General features: G+C 36.8%; 1 protein-coding gene across 1 annotated transcript in view; it reads right to left on the reverse strand.

The window, feature by feature from the left end:
* RALGAPA2 (Ral GTPase activating protein catalytic subunit alpha 2) overlaps nt 1-24330 on the reverse strand; it is a gene marked incomplete at its 3' end in the record, with an annotated part of 286220 nt that overhangs the window by 86002 nt on the left and 175888 nt on the right. The window contains exons 27-33 of the mRNA XM_084248454.1: nt 19730-19838; nt 14703-14813; nt 12352-12420; nt 11951-12088; nt 8939-9122; nt 3297-4065; nt 2477-2548 (exon numbers count right to left, since the gene is read on the reverse strand). Of these exons, the coding sequence (XP_084104580.1) occupies nt 2477-2548; nt 3297-4065; nt 8939-9122; nt 11951-12088; nt 12352-12420; nt 14703-14813; nt 19730-19838 (1452 nt within the window). The remainder of the gene's footprint in view (nt 1-2476; nt 2549-3296; nt 4066-8938; nt 9123-11950; nt 12089-12351; nt 12421-14702; nt 14814-19729; nt 19839-24330) is intronic.

Raw genomic sequence — 24330 nt, forward strand, 5'->3', positions numbered from 1 at the left:
GGACATCCTGGCATGACATGAACACACTCTTGGGGGTTACTTCTCTTGAAGGAAACAGAAATTGTGGGGACAGATTAGTTTTGTGGTGATGGATCCTAGGGGTTGATGTTCTCCTAGAGACCTGTGCTCTCAGACTGTCAGAATACTTGTCTTTATGCATTATGAAGCTCCAAAAGTGGAATAACACTTTCTCCCCGAGTGGCAGGCAAGGGACATTGACAGCCTAGAATAATAATTAGCTTATTCTCAGAGCTTTAATAATCTGTTCAGATGATAACAGAGATCAGAATGTAAGGAGAAAAAAGTATAGTTACAATTTCTTTCTGCACCTCTCTATATTTAAAAGTCCTCTGTATTTAATTTTCTGCTATTCTATATACTGTATACATAAAAGAACCACTGGTTTCTGTTATTTTCCTTAAAGTTCTAAGTCACAGCTTTTTTTCACATTGTAACTGCACACAAGTCCTTGAGTCCTCATTAACTCAAAGTAGGAGAGCACAAGAGAATTAAGTACCAATGACTGCCTGACTGATGTAGGTGTGAGGAAAGGTGACCTTTAGCTGTAAACATTCATCAAATTTCACATCCTCCAAAATGTTAGCACCACAGAGAGCCTGCTAGGATGTAGACACTGCGTCTGGCCTTCCCAGGGCCAGGCTTTTGAAATGATAATTAGCAACATCAACTGTACTTCATATCCATAAGCAGCACTAAGGATCAGGTTATTCAAAAACACACATACACACAATCAACAATTTCCTCTTCCCCATTAGAATGCATTTTTCTTATTGGGAGTAGATCAGAATAGGTCAGTTTCCTTGAGCTCTCACATTAAAAAGCAAAACAAAGAAAAAAACCCTGATTTTAACATTCATGTTAACATGTAGTAGCAAGAGGCGTTCATATTCAAAGGGAAAACTCACTGTAATTTGTATGTAGCTCCATCACACTATTTGCAACCTCACCAACTTCAAGATATATAGACAGAGTTGCAAATAGTTTCTACTTTTCCTAACACATGCTAAGCACTATGACTTGATAGAAGGGAGATAAATTGATATGAAAAATAAATAAAAACATCCTAAATTGAAATTCATGGGACAAGGTATTCTTACCTGCTAACTGGTCAATAGGGGACAGTCTAGATTTCTTATACTGAAGACTTATTTATTTTTTTTAACAAAAAGAACCTTCAAAATACTCTTTACCATAAAATGAGTTGATAACTATTTAAATGTCAATAAGACACTAAATCTAGGAGTTGGGGTTTTAAGTGAAGGTTAATCAAGGGCCAGAGGATTTGCCAATCAGCTCTCCAAAGCCATATTTTACTCAACAGCACCCCAGGGAGTTAATTCAATTGTACCTCATGAAACTAAAGTGCATTAACATCCAACAAATTGGCCACAATTACAAGATACCAATGTATTCACTTAATACTAAGAAGCACAGAATAATTCAGCATATGCTTGAAAAGCTGAGTTTGGAACCCAAATGATTGCATGTTTAACAGTGGAAGACAAGAGGAACAGGTAAGTGAATCCCCAAGTCCTTCAGAAGAAACCAATCACAAACTCAGTCTCTATTTCTCTAGAGGAAAAGAAACATAACAACAATTGGAAACTGAATATGATAAAGGGCAATGTGAGGAACAATGGCTCTGGCTTCAGGTTTTTCATCTCTAATGAGATATCTAATGATATTTCTAAGGGGAATAGAAGAGAAACAAAAAGCTATTTTAAAAAATGGTTTTCTTAACTACTAAAGATTAAGAACAGTTTATTCTTTTTAAGACTTTTAAATACTAATTATGTACCAACTACTACACTTACTCTTGACAGAGATGTTTTTGGAAGCACACATATCCTCAAGTCAAAAACTGGCTGTGAGCTCATCTTTAGAATTGCTTCTGACATTGTGATTTGAATTGCTTCTGAGGTTTGACTGACTTTTAGAGAATGCTTTGGAGCACTGAAGAATGAGGCTTTTTACTAGAGAGTTATTAATTACAACATGATAGTTTTAAACCTGCCAATATTGTAGAGCAGAGACTATAGAGTGCCGGCACACCCAGGACAAAGCACAGGTTCTAGAGTCAGTCTTACTCACTTTATATAACAGTGTATGTGAGAACACAGTCAGTCTGTGTGTCCCAGGTAAGCCTCTACTCCTCAATAGAAAAAGAGACGGCTGCAGAGATAAAATGAGAATGAATGTCCTCAGGCTGCCACATGGAAAGATCCTCAAAGGCACAGATTTGGTGGGAGCACTGACCTTTTTTTAGTATAGGAAACTGAAAAGTTTATTCATCAAAGGCAAAAGTATTAAAGGGATAGCATGTGCAAATATGACCTGCTTGTAGGTTACAGAACCACACTTGGATGTCTGTAGGTGTGTTTATTTCTGTGGCTTTATCTGTCATCTAAGCACACACAGAGAGACAGGAACAACGGTTTGATATACTTTCACATACCACTGACGGGAGTCCAGATTTTTCAGCTCTCTCAATAACTTTGAATTTTTCTTCAGCAGATGGAAATTTTTCCTATAAAGAAAAAGGGATGAAAGAAATCATGTAATCCCCAACCATTTTTGCCTTTTCCAGTCAATCAATTAACAAACCTTTCTATTCATCCATTCACATATCTATTGATCCATTGCTTACCTCCTTCACCAAAGATTTGTGATGGAAGCCTACAGAACGAACGCTGTTCTCTCCGAGATGTTCAAAGGCCTCAAAATTCCTTTGCATCCCATCACTATTCAGTGACACTGGATGGTTTTGCCTTCACTGTTAGCTCTGCTGTGAATCTCTTTTCCTCACCTCTGTTCTTAAAAACGCCATTCTACCATCAGGGTCTAGCTCAAGTCCATCACTCCCCACTGGGCTTAGTTATTGCTCTTGAACTCTGTGTGATGCTATCTTTCACTAGAGTTGTATGAGTCTACCTCCCTCACCAGACTTAAGATCACACCGACTTATTCATCCTTGTAGACCATTCACAACTTTTGTGAAGACAAAAGCAGTAACAGAGCATAATTAAACACCCAAACACAGAAATGTTTGATAACCTTTAAAATATACAACAGATGTCTGGAATTCAATCTGTGCATGAGAACAGCACAATCAGCTTTATTTCTAACTTTAACTTAGCAGCAGAAAACAAGCTATAAATGCTTAAATACAGAAAAATCTCCATTCCTGTTCTCCGCTTCCCCAACCCCAAACTGATAAAGGATCAATCATATTAAAATAATGATAAAATAATTAAAGATCTAAAGCATGTTATTACCTTCTGTCCCAAGAATTCATTCCCAAGTCATCCAGCAACAACCTGCAGAAGTAAAAGGGTCCTTGGGGCTCCACTGGCGTGGGCTGCTCCTGGCTAGTGACTCTCATGTCTGAATCGGAACTACACCTCTGAACGTACTCGTTTTCTTGTGCATTCTGACGCAAAATGACCTTGATGATTTCTTTCTCTTGATCACAGTTCATTCCACATGGGGGTGGGGAAGGTTCATTTAGATTTAATTGTGATGGTAAAAGACATTCAGGACTTGTATGGCCAATGTTTTCAAGTAATTTGTCAAGGACATCATCTCCCTCTTCAATATGAGAAATATCTTTCTGAGGTCCAAATGTTTGATGATGCCAGCCCGAAATCAGATATGGATTCCTGCCATTGGGGCCTAAGCACCCTTCCAAAGGTCCATATAAAACCTTCCCATCCCAAGAGTATTTCCCTGAGATATCTCTCACAATTACTCTTACATTAGAGAGGGCACCCACTGGTGACCTGTCTGCAGGTCTTTCTGTGGGTGTCTGAAGGTAGGAGATAAGGGTGCTGTCATTAAAAACAAACAGCTGCAGATTTGGACTCCGGAACACCTCTGAGGACAGCTCAGTGGCTTCCGCGTGTGCATTGTCATGGTTCTCGCTGACCAGGCTGTGCAGCACGGCAGGGCCTCTGCGGAGAGGGAAGTGGCCCAGGTGGTTCACCAGGTGAGCCATGACCATTCGGGCAGTCAGAGGGATCAGCTCTAGACTTCTTCTCTTCCTCTCTGAAAAGCAGCAAAGAAACATACAGTGGCGGTGGAAAATAAAAATTCAAACTGAACATGATCAGCTTTCTATTTGTACTTAGAATTTTTGATTTTTTTGTTAGTCTGGGAATTTTTTTCACTTCATTTGTCTTTGACACTAATTCTATTTAAGTTTCAAAGCATGATTTAACTAGATTGCTAAAAGAACCTACTTACATGAAGATTTATTCCGAAAGGGATATTTAAAAATCTGTAGGTACAGTAATAAATACAAGAGAAAGGTCCTGTCCTTAAAGGGCTGAGGGCTCCAGAAACTCTATGGAGTCAGAATCCAGTTTAAGAGGACACAGAGAGCAGGGGCCGGGTTGGGGTTAGAGTTACCCCTCTCTAATCAGTGGGGTAAAAGTGGGGTAAAAGTAGACAATGATAAAGAAATGAAGCAAGCCTGTGTCTGCTTATATATACTTGAAGCAATCTGCTTTAAAGCCATTGTGGTAATTTATGCTTTATCATTAAGGCATTTTAAACATTTGAGAGAATTTGTTGTATGAATAAGTTACAGATACTTGGAGGGTTTTAAGTAAATTTGTAGCTGATGATTAAATGTCCAAGAGCAACAGATTTACAAACACTTTAAAATTTCAAATATACAGAAAGACTTTGACAATAGCATGTAAACATAGGTCTTGTAAAGTGTTTGAGGTATGAGAAGCATAAAAAGCTATACTAAATCCACAAATATGCACTGAAATGAACTACTTAAGCTTGAGGGTACTTAGAGAAATTTTAATCTATCAAATTTAGAAAAGAATTGTGCATAATCTAAGAACAATGAAATTAAAATGAAACCTAATTTTAATTAAAAATTGCCATGTACATAAACCAAGATACATAGTTTGGGCTTAAAGGTTTGGGAAATACTTGATTTCTAAATTCTCAATGTGAAAAATCAAATGTAAATAACTACAAATAGGCTTTTTCATGTGAAAAATCCATCCCCTTGGACATTAAAAATCCAAGTGGGTTATTTACAAAACATCAATTTTGTGATGTTTAAATCCTAGAAGCAATCAAATCCTAGAGTCTAAGAAGTTCTGTGTGATGACTAACAAGACTGTCCTGACTTTTTTGAGGTTATTTTTTCTTTTCAATGAACAAGAAATTATTTGCATACGGTAATATAATTCTGTATTTAAAAAAATCCTCATCCTTTAGAAGCAAAGGAAGTCATCTACATCCATTTCTGAAGTTAACTGTTCTTCTCAATCTTTGTGGAAGTGTGTATGATTTCTGTATAGCTGAAAAATTTAAAACATCTCAAGTAATTTCCTTGAAGGCATTTATGAAGGTTTTTGCTTTTGTGTCCATATTAACTTTTCCAAAAGTTATAGATGTTCTTTGTTCATTCTTAACATTCCATGTGAATGTATGTGCCATCAAAAATGTTAATTAAAGCCCCAATGCACTCTACTTAGTTGGGTGATCCAGTGTTGAGTGGGGATGACATTTTAGAGTAGATTATGAAAATAACAATAAAGGTCCAATTTGACAAAATTCAATGCTGAAAATAACAATGAGAAAAGCAACTTTTCTCAAAGTTTTTTGCTTTCAATTTGAGATGAATATAAAATGTTTTTAATGAATGTGTTTGAATTCTCCAATGGGAAATTAACCTGGAATCACACTAATCAAGTCAAAACCAGGACACACTCAATAAAAATCAAAAATATCTTTGGTGCTTGCTGAGAAGTAAGAGAAGGGAATATTTATAAAATAAGGATTGACAGACTTCTGCAAAATCAATTGCCTGAGGGTTCACTCAAAATGAAGAAAAATAATCCAGATTCCATTAATGAAGAAACAAGTTAATAATTTCCACAAACTATGAAAAATACCTTCCAAATATCTTTACTACAGTTTTCTAAATTGGGTATGAAATATAAAAAGAGAAATTTTAGATTGCCCTTTGACTTTCATTTTTAAAAGTTCATCCTCTTCCTTTGTAAGAAATTAGGTATTAATAATTATACAATTGAGCACATGTGCAAGCTATTTCTTGAGTTGGGCTAGTAGCGACCTCAGCTGTAGGTATTGACTCATGTTTGTAACTCTAGTTGAATGTAGTAATTATAGTAAATAGTAGGCATAGGTCTTTGAAGGAATCATTTGAAAATAAAAAAAAATATTGCTTATTAGAAACATTATCTGAGTAGAAATGGTTTGGTTATGATTGATGAGTTATGATGGTGAATTTAAAAAAACTCAAATACGAGCACATTTAACCTAAAACTCCTAAGCTATTAATTTTATTTTCCTCTTTACCCTTAATAGGAAGTACCACTCAGAAAGTGTTTATGCATACCAATATGTTTATAGGCTTTTTTTCTTTGTTATTTAAAATATAAATTAAAAAATTTTAAATTCCTTTGTATTATAGGATTAAAGGATTACTTTCATCTCCACAGAACTGTTAGGACAAGTTTGCATACTGTCCTCCAGGTTTCTGGAGAATGAATATTCTAGTCAGAGTGTTAGTACATCAAAAGAAAAGTGGTACCAAAATTAAAATGTGCAATTTTAGATTCATTCTTTTTTTACACTAACTTATTCATGTTGCTATTTTCAAGTGACAAGTCACAGGTGATGAATTTAGGTATAGTCATGTATGATGAGTGTAAATTAATGACTTTAGGAAACGTAATTTTCTTTTAAGACATGTTCTTCAAGTAGGAAACAACAAAAGAAACAAATCAAGGGTCACTCTGATCATTTAAAAATATACAGTTTGAATTTCTAACTGTGGAAAAGAAGTCAAGACATTCAAATTTAAAAGGACAATGGAACTCTAGGAAAAGACAATTAAATAATTAAGCAAAGGAGGGCAACTAAGAGTAACACGTGAAAATGTGTGTGTTGTATGTTCTGGCCATATATCATCACCAGCAACACAACTTATAATGAGAGTCATTAGTTCACTGTGAAACAAAATCTCAAAGGATAAATATTTTATAATTGGGGAACTTGTTAATTGACTAAATCCAAATACCACTTCCATTACTTCTGACTTGTCCACCCTTGAGAAAATATATTCACCTCAGTTTGCTAATATTCTGACTGTGAATCAGAGTCTTTGCTCCTCACTGTTGCCCCCCACTTGCCCTCCTCCCCCTCACATTTCCTATCTCTTTTCTCTCAGCCTGAACCACCCTCAGTGGTGATTTCTTCCAAAAGCTCCACCCTGGGCCAATCACTTCATCCATCCCTTGCCTGATCAATGCTTAATCTCTCCACCAAAGCCCCATAAAAGGGTCTGAGCCTGGATTCTGAATGGCCATCTCCCAGGTCACCTGCTCATGTTATGGCTACAGACCAACTGCTCTACCAAAACCATCCTGGCAAAACTCTTTACCAAACGCACAGCTGGGAAATACAATGGCTCTGCGTTGGACCCCCTGAGCTTTGGAAGTACCTAGCACTGCTGGCCTTTTGTGGCTCTTTACCCACTTTCTTCCCTTGACTTCCTAGAAATGACTCTTGGTTCTTCTTCCATTTCCCTGACTGCTCTCCTGGTGACCATCCGTCACTCCTTTTTCTTTAAGGCTGGATGATCTAACACTCCAGATTCACATTTTTTAAAACTTTATTTAAACTTTGAGAAATTTAAAATTCATATGTACTTGTAAGAAATAAAATATAGAGATCCCCAACATCCTTCACCCAAATGGTAACATCCTGCATAGCGATGATAAAACATCATAATCAGAAAATTGACATTGATACAATTCATCAGCACTCAGTTGACTATTTTTACATGTTCTTTGTGTGTGTATGTTTGGTTCGATGCAATTTTATGATACCCAAATTTTGACTCAAACTCTATGATGGGCTCTTGTTATTTTAAGTGCCCTTAGTCCTGATGATACCCACATGCTTCAAAATAGACTCTCTGCCATGAGAGGAGCAATCCTAAAGCTATGCCAAGTCAACCCCACCTTGTGCTTCACGATGCTCTCATAGTATGGTACACTTTATGAACTTTCAAAGCGTGTACATCCTTCAAAGTCTGGCTTGAGCCTTTCCCCATGGGAAATCCCCATGCATTTCAGTGTGTATTTGTGGATTTAGTATACACTTTCTTTTTTTTTTTTATTATTATTTTTTTTTTAATAGAGGCATGCTTATTTATTTGTTTGTTTGTTTTTGTTTATACATGCACTGGGTACAGTCAGAAGCACGGGAGGGTGAGAGAATTCACCAGAGCCAGAGCGGGGAGCAGAGCAGGCAGAAGGACTGAAGTACACTGCTGAGGGGAGCAGCGGGCGGCAGGAGAGGTCTGCGCGCCATGTGGGACCCTCCTCCGGTGGCCGGGGAGCAGCCGGGGGATCGAACCGGCGCCGCAGACGCTGCGGGCAGCTTCGCAACCCAGCACTCAACCGCTGCGCCACCGGGGAGGCCCAATTTTTAGTATACACTTTCATGCTTCTCATACCTCAAACACTTTACAAGACCTAGGTTTACATTTTATCGTCAAATTCTTTCTATATATTTGAAATATTAAAGTGTTTGTAATATCAGTTGCTCTTGGACATTTAATCTGTCTCTCCCATTATATATATAACCTTGGGGAAAAAAAAATGAATCTTTTTTTTTGGGGGGGGGTCACATGGATCTGAGATATATAGTTTCTCAATAAAACAAAATTCAACTCAGATGGGAAAAGAGAAGGGAGGAGAAGAAACAGGAAATATAAAAAGGAAGGAGGAATTTGCTATCATAGGATTTAAATAACTAGGTTAAAAAAAATAACAACAGCAAGGCTGTTGTTATATACGCAAAGGCTATGATCCTTTCTTTTCCTGACCATAGGAATTACTATTCTGAAGACTCTCACCCTCTTCAACAGTAAGTAGGTTGCCCAGATCTGCTGATGAATGATATTGAAGTGGCTCAGAATTTTTCACATTTGCCAGTGGCAGGAAGGGGTCGTAATCTGAGGACGACAGATCAGCCAGGGTCAGCGTATAGTGACTCTGTTGTGTGTATGTACTTGAACCACAAACACAACAGTGTAGAACCTGTGAAAAACAGAAGGGAGTGTATGTTATAGAAGTCACCAACCTCCTGTCTCCTGACAATCTTTCCAACTCAAAAACACTTAGGAGGTAGGACTCTGGCTTGGTAATACTTGAAAACATTGAATGATTTTTATTCTAAAATATCTCTTTGCTATTAGTAAGTCTATTTTGCTTTTTTTGCATCAGTGCCAATAAATATATTCTCAAAGAAAAAACAAAAGTAAAAACTTGCTTATTTTGCTATTCTACTCCAGTGCACCAGAGGCAACACAAGTAGAAAGAACTAAATCAGATGACGTCACACGGTAGACAACCAGCACCCAAAGTAAAGGACGGAATGAAACCAATTAACAGTGGCCATGAGTTTATTCCATAATCATGCATGAATTTGAATTAGTGTAAGTCTTGACCTCATAAATTGGAAGGGCTAACTTAATTTTTAACCTAGTCTCATTTGTACACATACAAGCCATACAAATGAAAATCGTCCCGAGTAAGCCAAAATATATAAAATGAACTTATAAATTTGTACAAAATTCTACTTCATCATAAATTCAAAAAACTTATTTTTATTAAAATCAAAGTAATACTTTAAAAATAAAGGACACCGGGCCTCCTGGGTGGTGCAGCAGGTTGAGTGCCACACTGTGAAGCTGTCCGCAGCCTCTGCAGTGCAGGTTCCATCCCAGCAGGCAAGAATCCCACATGGCGCAGCAGACCAATCCTGTCACGCCCTCTGCTCCCCTCAGCAGTGTATTTCTGTAGTCTGCCTGTTCTGCTCCCTGCTCTGCCTCTGGTGAATCCTCTCACCCTCCCGAATCTCTGGCCTGTATACCAGCTTTTGTATAAAAAAATAAATAAATCTTAAAAAAAAAAAGAAATAAAAAGAAATAAAGGAAACACCTTTGGGTTAAATATATTTATAGAAAGTAAATTCACATTTAGATGACTAGTTTTGATTTGCCCACATGGCACAAGGGCTTGTGTCAGTCAAGTTAGTGATGTCCTACTTTAGTTCCTTCTATGTGTATGTTTCTCTGGGACTGGAGAAACAAACTTTGTACATGGTTAAAAGTACCAAAAATTGCAGTTAACAGTCTGAATATGTTCTTTTCCTAGCAAAAAAGCTGTATAGGAAAATTCTTATGGTACTTTCTTACTCACATAATCATCAAGCTTCTGTTATTGAGAGAATTAATTGCTATTAGTCAAAGGCAGTAAATGCAGGGAATACAAATTAAAACCACAATGCAATACCAATGCATACCTATCAAATATTAGCAAGAATGTGGAGCAGCTGCAATTCCCAGACACTATTGTTGATGATGTAAATTAGCACAATAACTCTGAAAAATTATTTAAAATTCACTTGTTTTTGCATTCTAGCAACTCCACTCCTAGGTATATACCCAACAGAAATGCATACACAGGTATACCAAAAAACATACTACAATAGAATGCTTACAAAATATTTTTTATGGTTCCAAACTCCAAACTATCCAAATGTCCCTCAATAGTAAAATGGATAAATAAATTGTGATTTATTCTCACTGTATAATACTAAAGAGCAATGGCAGTGAAAAATCTATTTACAACAACATGAAAGAATCTGCAAAAATAATGTTGACAGAAGGATGCATCTTAGATTTACTTAAAGACATATGATTCTAACTATATAAAGTTCAAAAATAGGGAAAACTAACCTATGCTGTTATCACTGATAGGATAGTGGTTATGCCTGGATATGTGTCTGTGTTAGTGACTTGGAGGAGGCACAATGAGCGCTTCCTAGATGCTAAGGATGCCCTGTGTCTAGAACTGGGATCTGGTGCTCACCCTGTGAAAATTCATCAAGCTTTGCAGTTTTTTAAAGGATGAATTTAAATGATTATGGCTACTTGGCTTAAGCCAAGTTTCATACAGGTTTTTTAAGCTAGGAGATGACAAAAGTATTAAATTAATCCTAACATAGTTATTAAAATCTTTGAATACTGATGAAACCATTTAAAAGTATAGTATTTTTTTTTTTCAGTACAATTCAACCACGGTATTTTTTTTTTAATTTAATACATGCTAAAGTATTAAAGTCATCAGCTAATGACTTTCTTTTTTAAATTATTAAAGGTTTGTTACTAAAAATAAAACAAACAAAAAAGAAAAACTCCAACAGAACTATTAAAAATAGCAATTATTTAATGGACACACAAATGATAAATATAGTACATAAATAAGGGTTTGCAGAAGGATTGCTATAGAAGGATACCGTCTATATATGCATATAGACACACTATATATATATATAAGTGTGTGTGTATGTATGCATATATATAAAAGGATCTACAGCAAAGGCCACTTAATCATTAACAGGGAGTGAAACCCAAGATTTTATGTGCTATAAAAATGAGGTTAATTATTTTGATGTGATTTATTTATTTCTTGCATTCTTTTAAAGCAAAGAAATTAAAGCTTTTTATACATTTTTCTTCCTTTTATAAACATGTTTGTCAAACTAAGGCTGTGTATATTTTTAAAACAGTTCTTTTAAAAAAATAAGTAGATTCAGATCATATTACCTGAAAATTCAAGAAATATAATTAAACTGCAATTGTTCAAAGATGACAATCATACATCAATCACTTAGTAATTATTGCTTCTCTACAACTATTTTGTTTTTACCCTTTCAGTTATTCATTTTTTTCAAACTGTTAAACCCACCATAAATCCTTTCCTAACGGGCACAGAGAAATAAGTAAATGTAAAAAGCATATTTTGGTCATCCTGACACTTAGGTCCACATTTATGTTCCTAAGGTCCAGTTGGAAACTCACCCTGTAGATATAATCCAGTAAGGGGGCTCGGGGCGAGTGGTGTTCCTCCAAGGCTGCCGTGGACACTGGGTGGAGAAGGGCACTCACTGGCAATGCCATGCACCAATCCAAGAGGCAGAGTAGCAAGGACACAATAAACTGGAAGCGGAAACAGGCCCAATAGCTTATACTGCAATATAACTGCATTTTACTATAGGTTATAACAGACACTAAAATTGTCCTTACGTAACAGTAATTATTCAATAGATACACTAATGCAAAATGAATGAATGAATGAATGTTTTCACAGGAGAGATGTTTAGCACCAATACAGAAGGATATCCCTACATGTAACATTACTTATCAGTCTGTCTGACACTTTTAAAACAAAGTATAAGGAAAACATAGTAAAGTGTACCTACCTTCTTATCTGTTTCCACTGAGGAGTACTCTGCACTTGGTAAAAGAAAAGCAATTGTGGCCACAAGAATCTGCATAAAAGACAAATGCACAGCCAAGCAGTAAAAAGTTAACATCCAAAACAAATAAAGAACTCATATAACTAAAGTTAAAAAAATCCAATTAAAAAATGGGCAGATCTGAAAAAATATTTTTCCAAAAGAGACATAGATGGCCAATAGGTACATCATCACTAATCATTAGGAAAATGCAAATCAAAACCACAACAAGATTATTACCTTGAACCTGTTACAATGACTATTATCAAAAAGATGAGAGGTAATTTGGAGGTTATGGAGGTTATGGAGAAAACGGAACCCTCGTGCACTGGTGGTAGGAATGTAAATTTGTACAATCATTAAGGAAGATAGTAGAGAGGGTCCTCAAAAAAGCTAAAACTAGAACTACCATATGATCCACCAATTCTACTTGTACACTTAATCTTAGCCAAAAGGCTAAGACCAATTTTACTTCTGGGTAAATATTTGAAGAAAACGAAAACACTAACTTGAATGATAACTACAGTAATTTTCAATGCAATATTATTTATAATAGCCAAGATAATTGAAACAACCTAAGTGTTCATTAGTGGATGAATGGATAAAAAAATGTGATAAGTATATACAATGGGATATTATTCAGACATAAAAAATAGCGAAATCTTATGTGGAAAATAAATTCTAATGTGAATGTTTCAAAAAAGTTATAGACATACCCAACTAATGTCTGCTTTTTGGGGGAGGGCACTAGGATTGAATATTATAGTCAAGAAGGTATTGTTATCAGTAACGGGAAGTAAACAATGTAATAATATAATAAGATAATATCCAGCCATGAAAAAAATAATGAAATTTTGCCATTAGCAAAAAAATGGATAGATCAGATCTTGAGGGAATCATATTGAGTAAAATAAGTCAGATAGAAAAAGACAAATACTATATGATTCATATATATGTGGAATCTAAAAAAAAAAACAAAACCAAAAATGACCAAGTTGATAGATAGAGAACAAATTTCTTGTTGACAGGAGTGGGTGAGGGTGGTAGGTAAAATGGGTGAAGGGAATCAAAACGTATATACATCCAGTTATAAAGTTTAAGTCAGGAGAGAATGTACAGCATGGAGACTATAGTTGGTAGTACTGCACTATTTATTTGAAAGAGAGTAACACTTGTAAGAGAGTAAAACTTGAATATTTATTTCTATAGTCACAAAAGTTCTATCATCAGTCTCCACACCTTTCACAATGAAGAAAATAAATTTTCAAAAATAATTATGAAAATCCTCTCATTTAATTCTCTTATAAATTATCCTAGGTTCCCATCTGCTGTCCTAGTGTAGTAGCATGTTTCATTTTCACAAGTATTACCATTTAGATGATACATTACAAGGTTGTCCTAAAACCAAGCTTTACATTTTGCAGTATCTTATACTCTTATGTCTAAAACTATTTCACTCCAGGTCACTGAAAGTCAAAAATCACAGATTTTTGATGTATTGTTGAGAATAAATTGGTTAGACTGGTGAAATTTGTTTAGGGTAGAGAGAAAATAAAGTAGAGAGAAAATAAATCAGTAACATTTCTTCTCTCCTGTAATTCTACATGGAGACTAATAAAATTTCCTTCAAGAGTTACTACTGAAAGTGTAAACATTAGAGAATGCTGTAAAAAGTGCAGCTCTAAAAACCGGCAGAAGGGATGTGTCTTTCCACCAAGTATCTATGGGGGTAGTGGTACCTGCTCCTATACAAACAAAGGCCCCGAATGTCCCCAACTTCCAGGATATTTTATTGAGCTGATTTTTCCTGTCTCTTCTGCTCCTCTCCTCTACCAGTCATCCCCACAAAGTATATTTCAGCAGTCACCTCATTTCAGCTGGGTAATCATGCTATGGCAGAAAGTGTGGTCTTCAGTCTGGGAAAAACTACTGTTTTACACAAGAGTCCCCCCACTGCCTCCATATGAAGGGCCATCACAACCAGCTGCCTACTCCTTGTTGGCACCATCCAAATTACTCTCGATGAATGAAGCCCTGTCTACAAAAGGTCTCTTTGTTGTGGTTATGTCTGCCTTTCAAATTCCCCAAGTGTAAGACTCTGCCCAAGAACACTGGTGGCTTCTTTACATAGAGCTTGGGCTCACAGCTGAGAAGAACCAATGCAATTTAACCTTAAAATGAATGAATGACTCATATGGCAATTTAATAGTTGGTTCTCCAATAATTTCTTAAATATGTTTAATTAACTATTAAATATAACAATAAAAATATCAAATAATAGTAAAAGTTTTTTATCATTATAAGAAAAGACTTACCTCTGCAATTTTCTGAGGCAGGGAGGTTTCAAACATCTGAAGCTTTTCCCAGTAGGAAACTAGCAACTGAAGAACATCACAAGCTACCTGAGCCACAATCTTGTTTGGAAACTATGAATGGAAAGAAAACCCACACTAAATAATCTAACTTGACACGTACATTATTCTTAAGAAAGAACATTATTTCTCCATACAGGGATACTTTTTTGTGTCTTAAATTTATGAAAAATGGGTTCTATTGCCAGATAGTTTATACATGATTATTACTCTAACTGCCTCTGGTCTAGACTAACTGTATTAATTTACATAACATTCTATAGAAACAACGAGCTCTCATTTAAATCATTTGGAAATTAAAACCATAATTTCAAATGGCTCATTCAGATCACACACAATCTTTGACAATTAGAGAAAACTGAAATGTGGTACATTATTGAGTATCACCTGTGCAGAGAGAACCCCTTACAAGAATTTCACTCATTTTTGCTTTGATAAATTTTCATTAACAGCTCAGCAAGGTAGATGTTATTGTCATTTTACACAGGGAGAAACAGATTGATCAAATAATTTTATATCCCATGATATTAAACTTAATTTGCATGTATAACATACTAAGAAAAGTGAAAAAAAAATGGGACTATGAGACCATAATTTTTAAGTAACATCTTTGAAGATGTTTTTTGAGACACAGGTCACCACCAAGACCTTCTGGGTGTTTCCCTTTCTTGTAGATCATATGTCATAGGGGAAGAGCCTACATAGACCCTCAGCTGTCCTACTCTGCAGCTAGAGGTATACAACAGGGATGAGAGTACCATGTGCTTCTCTTCCTGACCAAACCTGGGGTGACACTGCTATCCATGCCTCACTGCCTAGGGTGAAAAGTTTCATCACTGAGCCTATGTATGTCCTTCGCTAGGGAATCCTGTGGACACACAGGTAAGAAAGAAAAAACTATGAGGAGAAAGGGATGAGGTGTGGGAGAGGTAGACACACAGTAGAGATGGGATTGTGGAGGGAGGAGAGAGCTGAGCTGAGCCTGGAAGAATGCAGAGGAAGTCAGTGTTTCTTTTCAGGCAGTGGGCAGCAGGGCACGGGCACCGAGGCAAGAAGATTGCTCTGGAGGGCGATAAGTAGGGTGGTGTTACTAACACAGAGAGGGGTTGAATAAATCATCCATTCACTCACTCATCTAGCACCTATTCCTGAAGTACTGACAATCTGCCAGCAATGAATTAAAAGCATAAGGTGTGGGCCTCCCCGGTGGTGCAGTGGTTGAGCGCTGGATTGCGAAGCTACCTGCAGCCTCTGTAGCGCCGGTTCAATCCCCGGCGGCTGGGCGAGGGTCCCACATGGCGCGCAGACCTCTCTTGCCGCCTGCTGCTCCCCTCAGCAGTGTACTTCAGTCCTTCTGCCTGCTCTGCTCCCTGCTCTGGCTCTGGTGAATTCTCTCACCCTCCCGTGCTTCTGACTGTACCCAGTGCATGTATAAATAAATAAATAAATGTAAAAAAATTATGAAGATCTGTATTTACATATATATTTAAAAAAACAGCATAAGGTTCAAGATGAACAGGGCAAATACTGTCCCTACTATGAGGAGTTGACACTCTTAGGCAGGCAGAGACCTGCTTGTGTGTGTCCCTGAATGGGATGCCAAGTTCTCTAGTCTGGGCCACGAGGTCAGGCCTGAGTGTAGACTGATTCCTCTGGTGGCAGTATGGAGGGCAGAGATCTGTGGGATCTCTGGGGCCATAGAGTAGGGCCATGGGGAAGGTGGCCTAGAGGCTCAGTAATGGGCAGAGGGAAACAGCTGTGTAAGGGGTGGCCTAGACAGCAGGTAGGGTGGAGTGTTCAGGACTCTGTGATTACAAAGGGTAGTGAAGTGAGGTGAGGAGAAGGAGAGCATCAATATCTTCTAAGACGAATAAGAGCTGAGCAACAGGGGTGAGCGCAGGGGATTCAGGTCCACCTCCTCTCACTCGTGCTTCCTGGGAGACCCTGAACCCACATCGCCATTCTTGTGCCCCTGCCTTCCCCAGTGGGATGCCTACTGAAACTCTATAAAGTACAGCTCTGGCTTAGAATGTCTTGCCACTTTCAGCACCCAGACACTACCCCACCAGAACCAAACAAATCGCTGAGTGGAGGTCTCTAGCACTGCTGCACTGTTGTCACACTGTTCATGCTCACTGTTGTAGCCACAGGCTAGTTTTTTCTGATGCCTGGTGGGGAGCATTTCCTCATCTCCACTGACCATGACGGCCCATACCTGAGTGGACACCAGGACCAACCTAGACATGGGTTTCTGAAGGGCTTGGCTCCAGCCTCCTACCACTGATACCTCTCATTTCTCATCCACCTCTCATTTCTTCCCCTAATGCAGAGCCCCAAGTCTCCCTGAGGCACCTCTTCTCAAAGTGGTTGCTCTCCCTCATTCCTTGTGACAACTCTCTCTTCTCTTCTTGATTTTCTCAGATATTTGTGGTACTAAAGGAACCGAGAGGGCACAGCAATGCAGGCACCCTGGAGAGGGGTGCAGTGGGGGGGGGGGCACCCAGTAACAGGATTCATGTTGATGAGTTTTCCTGTTTTCATAAAGGTTAAAGGGAGAATTGATCTGGCTGGCTGATCCTGGCCCATGGATTTCTTAGCAATTCAAGTTGTAGTAAGGGTCATGGCCTGTCGCAGATCCCCTTTTCCTTTATTTTTACAATGGAGAGGGCAGCAGCATCTATGAGGTGGGGGATTTGATGGAACGGTCCACGCATTGCTGGACACCCCTGACTGAGCAAGGGTTCAATCAATGGCAGGCCTTTTTTTTTTTTTTTTTTGCTGATGCCTTACATATTTCTCCATAACTTAGAAAAATTACAGAAATTTTGAAAATTTGTAAAAATGTTAAAAAATCTCATTTCATATCCTACTCTTACCAACAACTTCCATCTCTTCTCTGTTTTATTTTTATTTTTTTAAATGTTATTAATTTCCAAGATTTTTTTGTGTTTTCTTTTTATTTTTTAATTAATTAATTTATTTATACATGCACTGGGTACAATCAGAAGCGCGGGAGGGTGAGAGGATTCACCAGAGCCAGAGCTGCAAACAGAACAGGTAGACTGACGAAGTACACTGCTGAGGGGAGCAGCAGGCGAGACAGGAGAGGTCTGCGCGCCATATGGGACCCTTGCTGGTGGCCAGGGATCGAACCGGCGCTGCAGAGGCTGTGGGCAGCTTCTCAGACCAGGGCTCAACCGCTGTGTCACCAGGGAGGCCCTCTTCTCTGTTTTATATCTATATCTCTCCTTCATCCTCAACTTTAAGATGATTTTTGGATTTTTTTCTTAAATCTAAAAATGTACATTTAACACACATTTACATTTCATGTAGACAAACTACTGATATCCAACTTTTTTATTTTAATGAGTGACAGGAGTGTCTTCACATTGCAGTTGTGCAAAAGCCCAGACTCAGAGCCAGAGTGCCCTGGTTTTTGACCCTGGAAAGCTCCTTAGCTCCCAATCAGCTCATTTTCCTCCTCTGTGAAGGGGAGGTGGCAGTAACCTGTCACCATCAAGGGCAGTTCTAAGGATCAAACACAATCACAAAGGGCAGAGGTCAGCATCCTGCTCTAACTGCAACACTCTTCAACAATGTCTTTGTTTGATCAATTATCCATTCCTTGCCACAGAAATCAGCATCAGACATTTTTCCACCTCTCAGGATATAAATGGTATCCCCAGGTATTGCAAGGAAGGGAAGACAAAGTGACAGAGAGGGTGGTCAGACACTATACTTAAGGGAACAGGAGGTAATCCATTTTAGCCAGGAGAAGGGGTGGGTGAAAATCTGACTACACAGGCCGGCAGGGACTATAATCCCCCTTGGCTGCTTACCCTTGGGCTGAAGCACAAGGCTGTGGCACAAGGGCTGTCATAGGCAGCAATGACTGTTCCAAGTGTCAGCTGTGTAGTGGCTGTGACTATTATAACAACACATGGCAGGTAACAGAAAAGGGCAGATAAAAGCCTGTATCTTGGTATCAGAGGGCAGGTTCAGGGTTTGAAATTGCCTTGACCTGGCTGTTGGTCCAGAGTCTTGAAAAAGTTTAACTTTCCTATACCTCAGTTCCTCCACTATAAAATGGGATACTTAACCTTGCAACTGAGGACTTCCACAAACCCTCAGCAAAATGCCTGGCAGGGACTAGGCACTCACTGGTTCTATTCCCACCATCTAAATAGGAGACAGAAGGATTTCGTAGGATTTGAGCTCTGGTTTAGGAAGTGGCCTAATGGCCCAGTATGAAAGTTCAGTTTTGTCTTCAATCTGCTCTTGGTGATGGTTCCATCACTTATACTCACATAATTTTTATTCTACTTTATTTTTTTTTTATTTTTAAACAATATTTGCTTCCCCCCCCAACCCCTCAGATTGAGTCCCCATAGAATTTCCTTCCCCAAGGCACCCATGCACCATCACCACAGTCCTCTGTGCTCCTCCATCCCTCCCTCTGATCCCTCTCCCTTCTCCTCCCCTGCATATACTCACACAATTTTAAAACCTAATTTCTCTGGGCCTTGCTTTGCTCTGGTGTAGAATAGGGAAGAGCTGTCACAAGGCTAGTAAGAGGTATTTAGGGGCTATCAACACTCTGGTCCAGTGTGAGCACCTAGTAAATGCAGTTCTTCTCAATAACAAACAAAGGAAGAAAGTTGTCTTAATAGTACCCAGGCCTAGTCGATGGTGAGCACACTCAGGGCTCCTGACCAAAACTGTCATGTCTTTCCTGGTCCTGCTGAAAAGATGAGGGCATGAAATCTCACTTTCTTATCACTTCTACCAGCAGATGTCAGGTATTCTGTCATAAGAGTTATCCAGTAACCAAAAGAAGCCCAATTGGCCACCTTTGAATCAAATATCTCTGCAGTGACCAGGAAAATAAAGATGGGGCTAATTCAAACTAAAATTGGTTGAATACCTGGGGTATAGTTTAATGTCAAATATACATCATGAACTGGTAATACCTTCAAAGTAACACCTATCACATTGACAGCTTCTTTCAGTTGAGGATGGCTTGTACACTGTGCAAGTTCTTCACATATCCAGACACCAAGGGAGCAAATGGCAATGCATCTTTGAAAAAGAAGAAAAACTCTTATGTCATTTAATGTATTTTTGTAGTATTTTCAAAGGACAAAATATTTTAATTTTTTATAGAAAATAGAAAAAATTATAGGTACAGCAATAGAAAGTCTTCTTAAGAGAAGAAATAACTAATCATCAATAGACTAGCTTTCAGGACAAACAGAACTACTGATAAAGGTTAGTACTTAAATATTTAATGAAATAAAAGGTGTATTTTCTATTGCCACAGTCCCTATATTACTTTTGTTAAAATTAACTTTTTATTACATTTTATTGTGTCAAGATATATTTAAGGAAGAATAAAAACCATGAATTAGAAAAGTGCTGGAATTGACTTTGTAATTGGTTTCCTTACAATAAAATAAATGGTACTTACCATAAGCAGCAAAAAAATATCCTAGAGTATCTGAATACAACTTTCAAAATAAGGTCCACTGCTATTTCCCTTAAATGATGTTAGACAAAATAATTTTTAAGTTGCACAGTCCTTTAAAATTTACCTTTCATAATTCTACATTAGTCTTATGTAGAATTAATATTCTTGACTATCTTTTGCAATGATTAAGAAGTCATATTTCTGTTAATTTTTCCTTAATGTCTGTATATAAAATTAAAATACTTGCTCTCAAACCTGCTCACTTTCAGAACAAAAAGGGGATTCAAACCACTACTTGGAACTAGACATTAGCAGTGCTATGTAATGCTATTCTTAAGACCTTACATTGGGTGTCAATCAAACTAGACATATTGTTTAGTTCTCCATACTGGAAGTTCCTTTGTATTTGATATAATTCAGCAATTATATTCAATATGATCTTAAGGCTTTAAAACCACCATATTTCACTGGATTCTCACCTTTTAAAATTAGGATAGAGAATGTGCTACATATCAAGTTTATTTAAATTGTCTTTAGAGATCATGTTATCTTCTAGCAAAATTCACTCAGTAAAGGCAATTTGTAAGGTATGTCAGTTCTTTTCTGTTTCTCCAATAGCAGCATTATACAGGACTTACACATGTTTCTCAACCTTCTTTACTGCACAGAATTCTCCAAATCTATCTTCTCTTGCCCAATTCCTATGCCTATTCTCAAAGAAATGGCACTTTGAAGTCATAGTCCTATGTACTCTATATTCTTTCAAAAAGTCTTTTTCCTCCCCAGTTTAACCCACTAAAATTGTTTAACCCACTAAAATTGGGTTAAACCCACTGATTGTTTAACCCACTAAAATCTATACAACTTATAATTATATTCAAAATCAATTTTAATCATTTGAAGATCCTCCTCTCCCTGTTATAGTCTCTTATTCTTTGCATGCATGTATGTGTATGTGTATATATAAGCACATACATTTATTTTTAGAATTCTTAACCTACCTTCAAATGTAATTTGTTAAGTGAAAAGTTCTTTCATTTCTAGGAACAGCAGCTTTGCTCTATTAGCTTTGCATCATGCAGAACATTTGTAAACCATAAAATGGTTTCATAATCTCAACTCCCCTCATTGCTTTGAGTTTTAAGCCTTGATTATAAATAGCTTTTCCAAGCTATTTTTTTCTCTTTTAAATTTATCATTTAAGATTCTATTTAGCATCTTCACATTTTAATACTCTAAGTTGTTCCTCAGGCCTAGAATTTTCTGTCAACTGGTTCTCTGTAACTTCAGTATATTCTTTGTGAACCCAAATGAGTTTTATCTATCAAGACTCTTTTTGAAGATAATGGCAATACTACTCTCACTCTCATTCTGTATTCCACTCTTTTGACAATGGTTTGTTATATGCCATCTCATAACACTCCAATTTATATAACAAAACTTTTTTTTTCTTAATTATTATCATTCACAATTATAACTATTCTCTTAATATCTGCTGCTCTTATTTGAAGTTTTGATAATTTTTCACTCTGCTTATCTACACATACCTTAATTTCATTCTATGACTCCTTTTATAGAAAGCTAAGGAAAACCGACCATATCATACACGTTTGTATTCTATTTTTAGTTCCAAAGAAATTTCGCTGCCTATATTAAAAAAAGAGAAAAAAGGTATTGCTAAAACTTGTTGGAAATTTGAATGTGGTGAGTATGAAAAAAGGAAATTAAAGATTTGTTCAAAGTTTTTGGATTGAAAATCTGAGTAGATGATGGTACCATTTCTGAGATGAGGTCTGAGGGAGAGCAGATAGCAAAATCAAGGGCTCAGTTATGCTTGTATTAAGTTTGGATGTGTTAAGGCATCAAAGTTGAGATGGTAAGTAGCCCATTAATATGTCCAGTACATAAGGAGTTCGCAGAAGGGGCCAGGTAAATAAATTCAGTATCATTGGAAAGTAGGTGGTATTTTAAACTGATTATAATAAACAATACCACCCTGAAAAGTCATGGAGAAGAGAAAAAGCCCAAAATCTGAGTCACTGTAACATCCAGAGGTTAGGTAGAAGAGGAGACAAGAAAGGAGCAGCTGTGGTCATGTAAAGGAAAATCAGGCAACAAACTGGCATTGCTCAGGAAAAGGGTAAAGACAGATTAATTTCAGAATTAGTAAGATAAGTATGCATATTAAAATGTCTAAGGTAACCTCTAAAAGAACTGAGAGTCTATGATTTTTACAAAACACAAGGAGTAATAAATGGAATATGGGAAAAAAATCTTTAAGAGAGAAAGGAAGAAGAGAGGGATAGAACAGGGGGGGAAATGAAGGCAAGAAAAAGAAAATCAAAGAAACCCTGAGAAGGACCAAAAATAAATTATAAAAATTAGATGAAAGAAATATATATTTTTATTTGCAACTGCAATAGATGCAAAAGAATTTATGATTCAGTTAAAGAGAGAAATCAGTCAGGATAAATGACTAAAATCAAGTATAGACAGTTTTTGCAAAGATACTTAAAAATAAAGAATACAGAAATGTTAAGCTTAAAGAACAGAAAATTTTATAAAAATAGCTAAATCAGTATCAGATAAGCAGTTGTTAAATTGATCACCCTTAAAGATAAAAGAGAGTCATTAATACAGGATTTGATTCACATAGAGATAAAATTCTAAATTTCTATGTAACTAATAATATAGCTTCAAACTACATAAAGCAAAAATTGACAAATATATAAGGAGAAAAAGATAAATGTACTATAATAGTAAGAGATTTTTTTAATATCTCTCAGTAAAATCAAGATGATGAAAAATTATAAAGGATATGAAATATTTTAAAAGCACATGATTTTATGTATTTATTTATTTTTAAGGATCTATTTATGCATACAAGAACTGGGGTACAGGCCAGAGGTGTTGGGGTTGAGAGGATTCACCAGAGATAGAGTGGGGAACAGAATAGGAAGATTGACTGAAATACACTGCTGAAGGGAGCAGCGGGTGAGACAGGAAAGGTCTGCCTTGCCATGTGGGATTCTCCCTAGCTGGCCGGGAATAGAACCGGCGCTGTGGAGGCTGTGGACAGTTTCACAGCACGGCACTCAATCTGCTGTGCCACCAGGGAGGCCCCAACACATGATTTAAAAAAAAAAAAACTAAGCTAATGGACACATTTAGAATGATGTATACATTCTTTCCAAGCATATACGGGACATTTACACTAACTGTAATGGGACATAAATTGGATCATGAAGCAAATATCAACAATTGAGAGGCCATTATCAGATAGATAACATTTTTGAACCACAAAATTAGCAAAAAGATGAACAAAAGTAACCATATATTCAGAAATTTAAAAATTTACTTCTAAATAAGTTATGACTCAAAGAATCATCATGGAAATTGAAAAAAAATCACAAGAAAAATAATAAATATGGTAAAGTAGCACCTAGAAATAAATATATAAACTACAGTGTTTATATTTGTAAAGAAGCAAGATTGAGAACTTATATTCTAAATAAGAAACTTGAAAAAATAGGGCATGATAGAATGTAAAGAAAGAACAGAAAAAGAGCAGAAAGTAGGAAATAAAAAAATATTTAAAATAGAAAGGTTGAACAAAGACAAAAGTGTATTCTTTGAAAAGATTAATAATGTTGACAAATTTCTGGCAAGGCTAGTGAGAAAAATAAGAGATTACATCAAAAGTATCAGAGATTAAAAAGCATATAGAAGTGAAAGAGATAAAAGATATTAAGAGGATAATGGAGACATCAGCTTACAAGTATATTTCAAAACTTAGATGGAATAGACAAATTTCTAGAAAATTTTTATTTACCTAAACTGTCAAAAAAACCTTAATATTCCTAAAAAGCCACTGAAGAAAATTAAGGGTTAATCGTCTCATAAAGAAAATACCAGAACTAGTTAGTTTTACCATCAAGTCTACTAAATACAAAAGAACATTAACTCTGATTTTACAAAACTCTTGCTGACTAAATTTAGAGAGCAGAACAGCACTTGACTCATTACAATCTTATAATTAAGCCTGGTAAGGAACAAATGGGAGAACATTACAAGCGAGGAGTAACTTTCCTGAGTAAAATTTAG

Source organism: Talpa europaea, assembly GCF_964194135.1.
Source record: "Talpa europaea genome assembly, chromosome: 11".
NCBI classification, from domain to species: domain Eukaryota; kingdom Metazoa; phylum Chordata; class Mammalia; order Eulipotyphla; family Talpidae; genus Talpa; species Talpa europaea.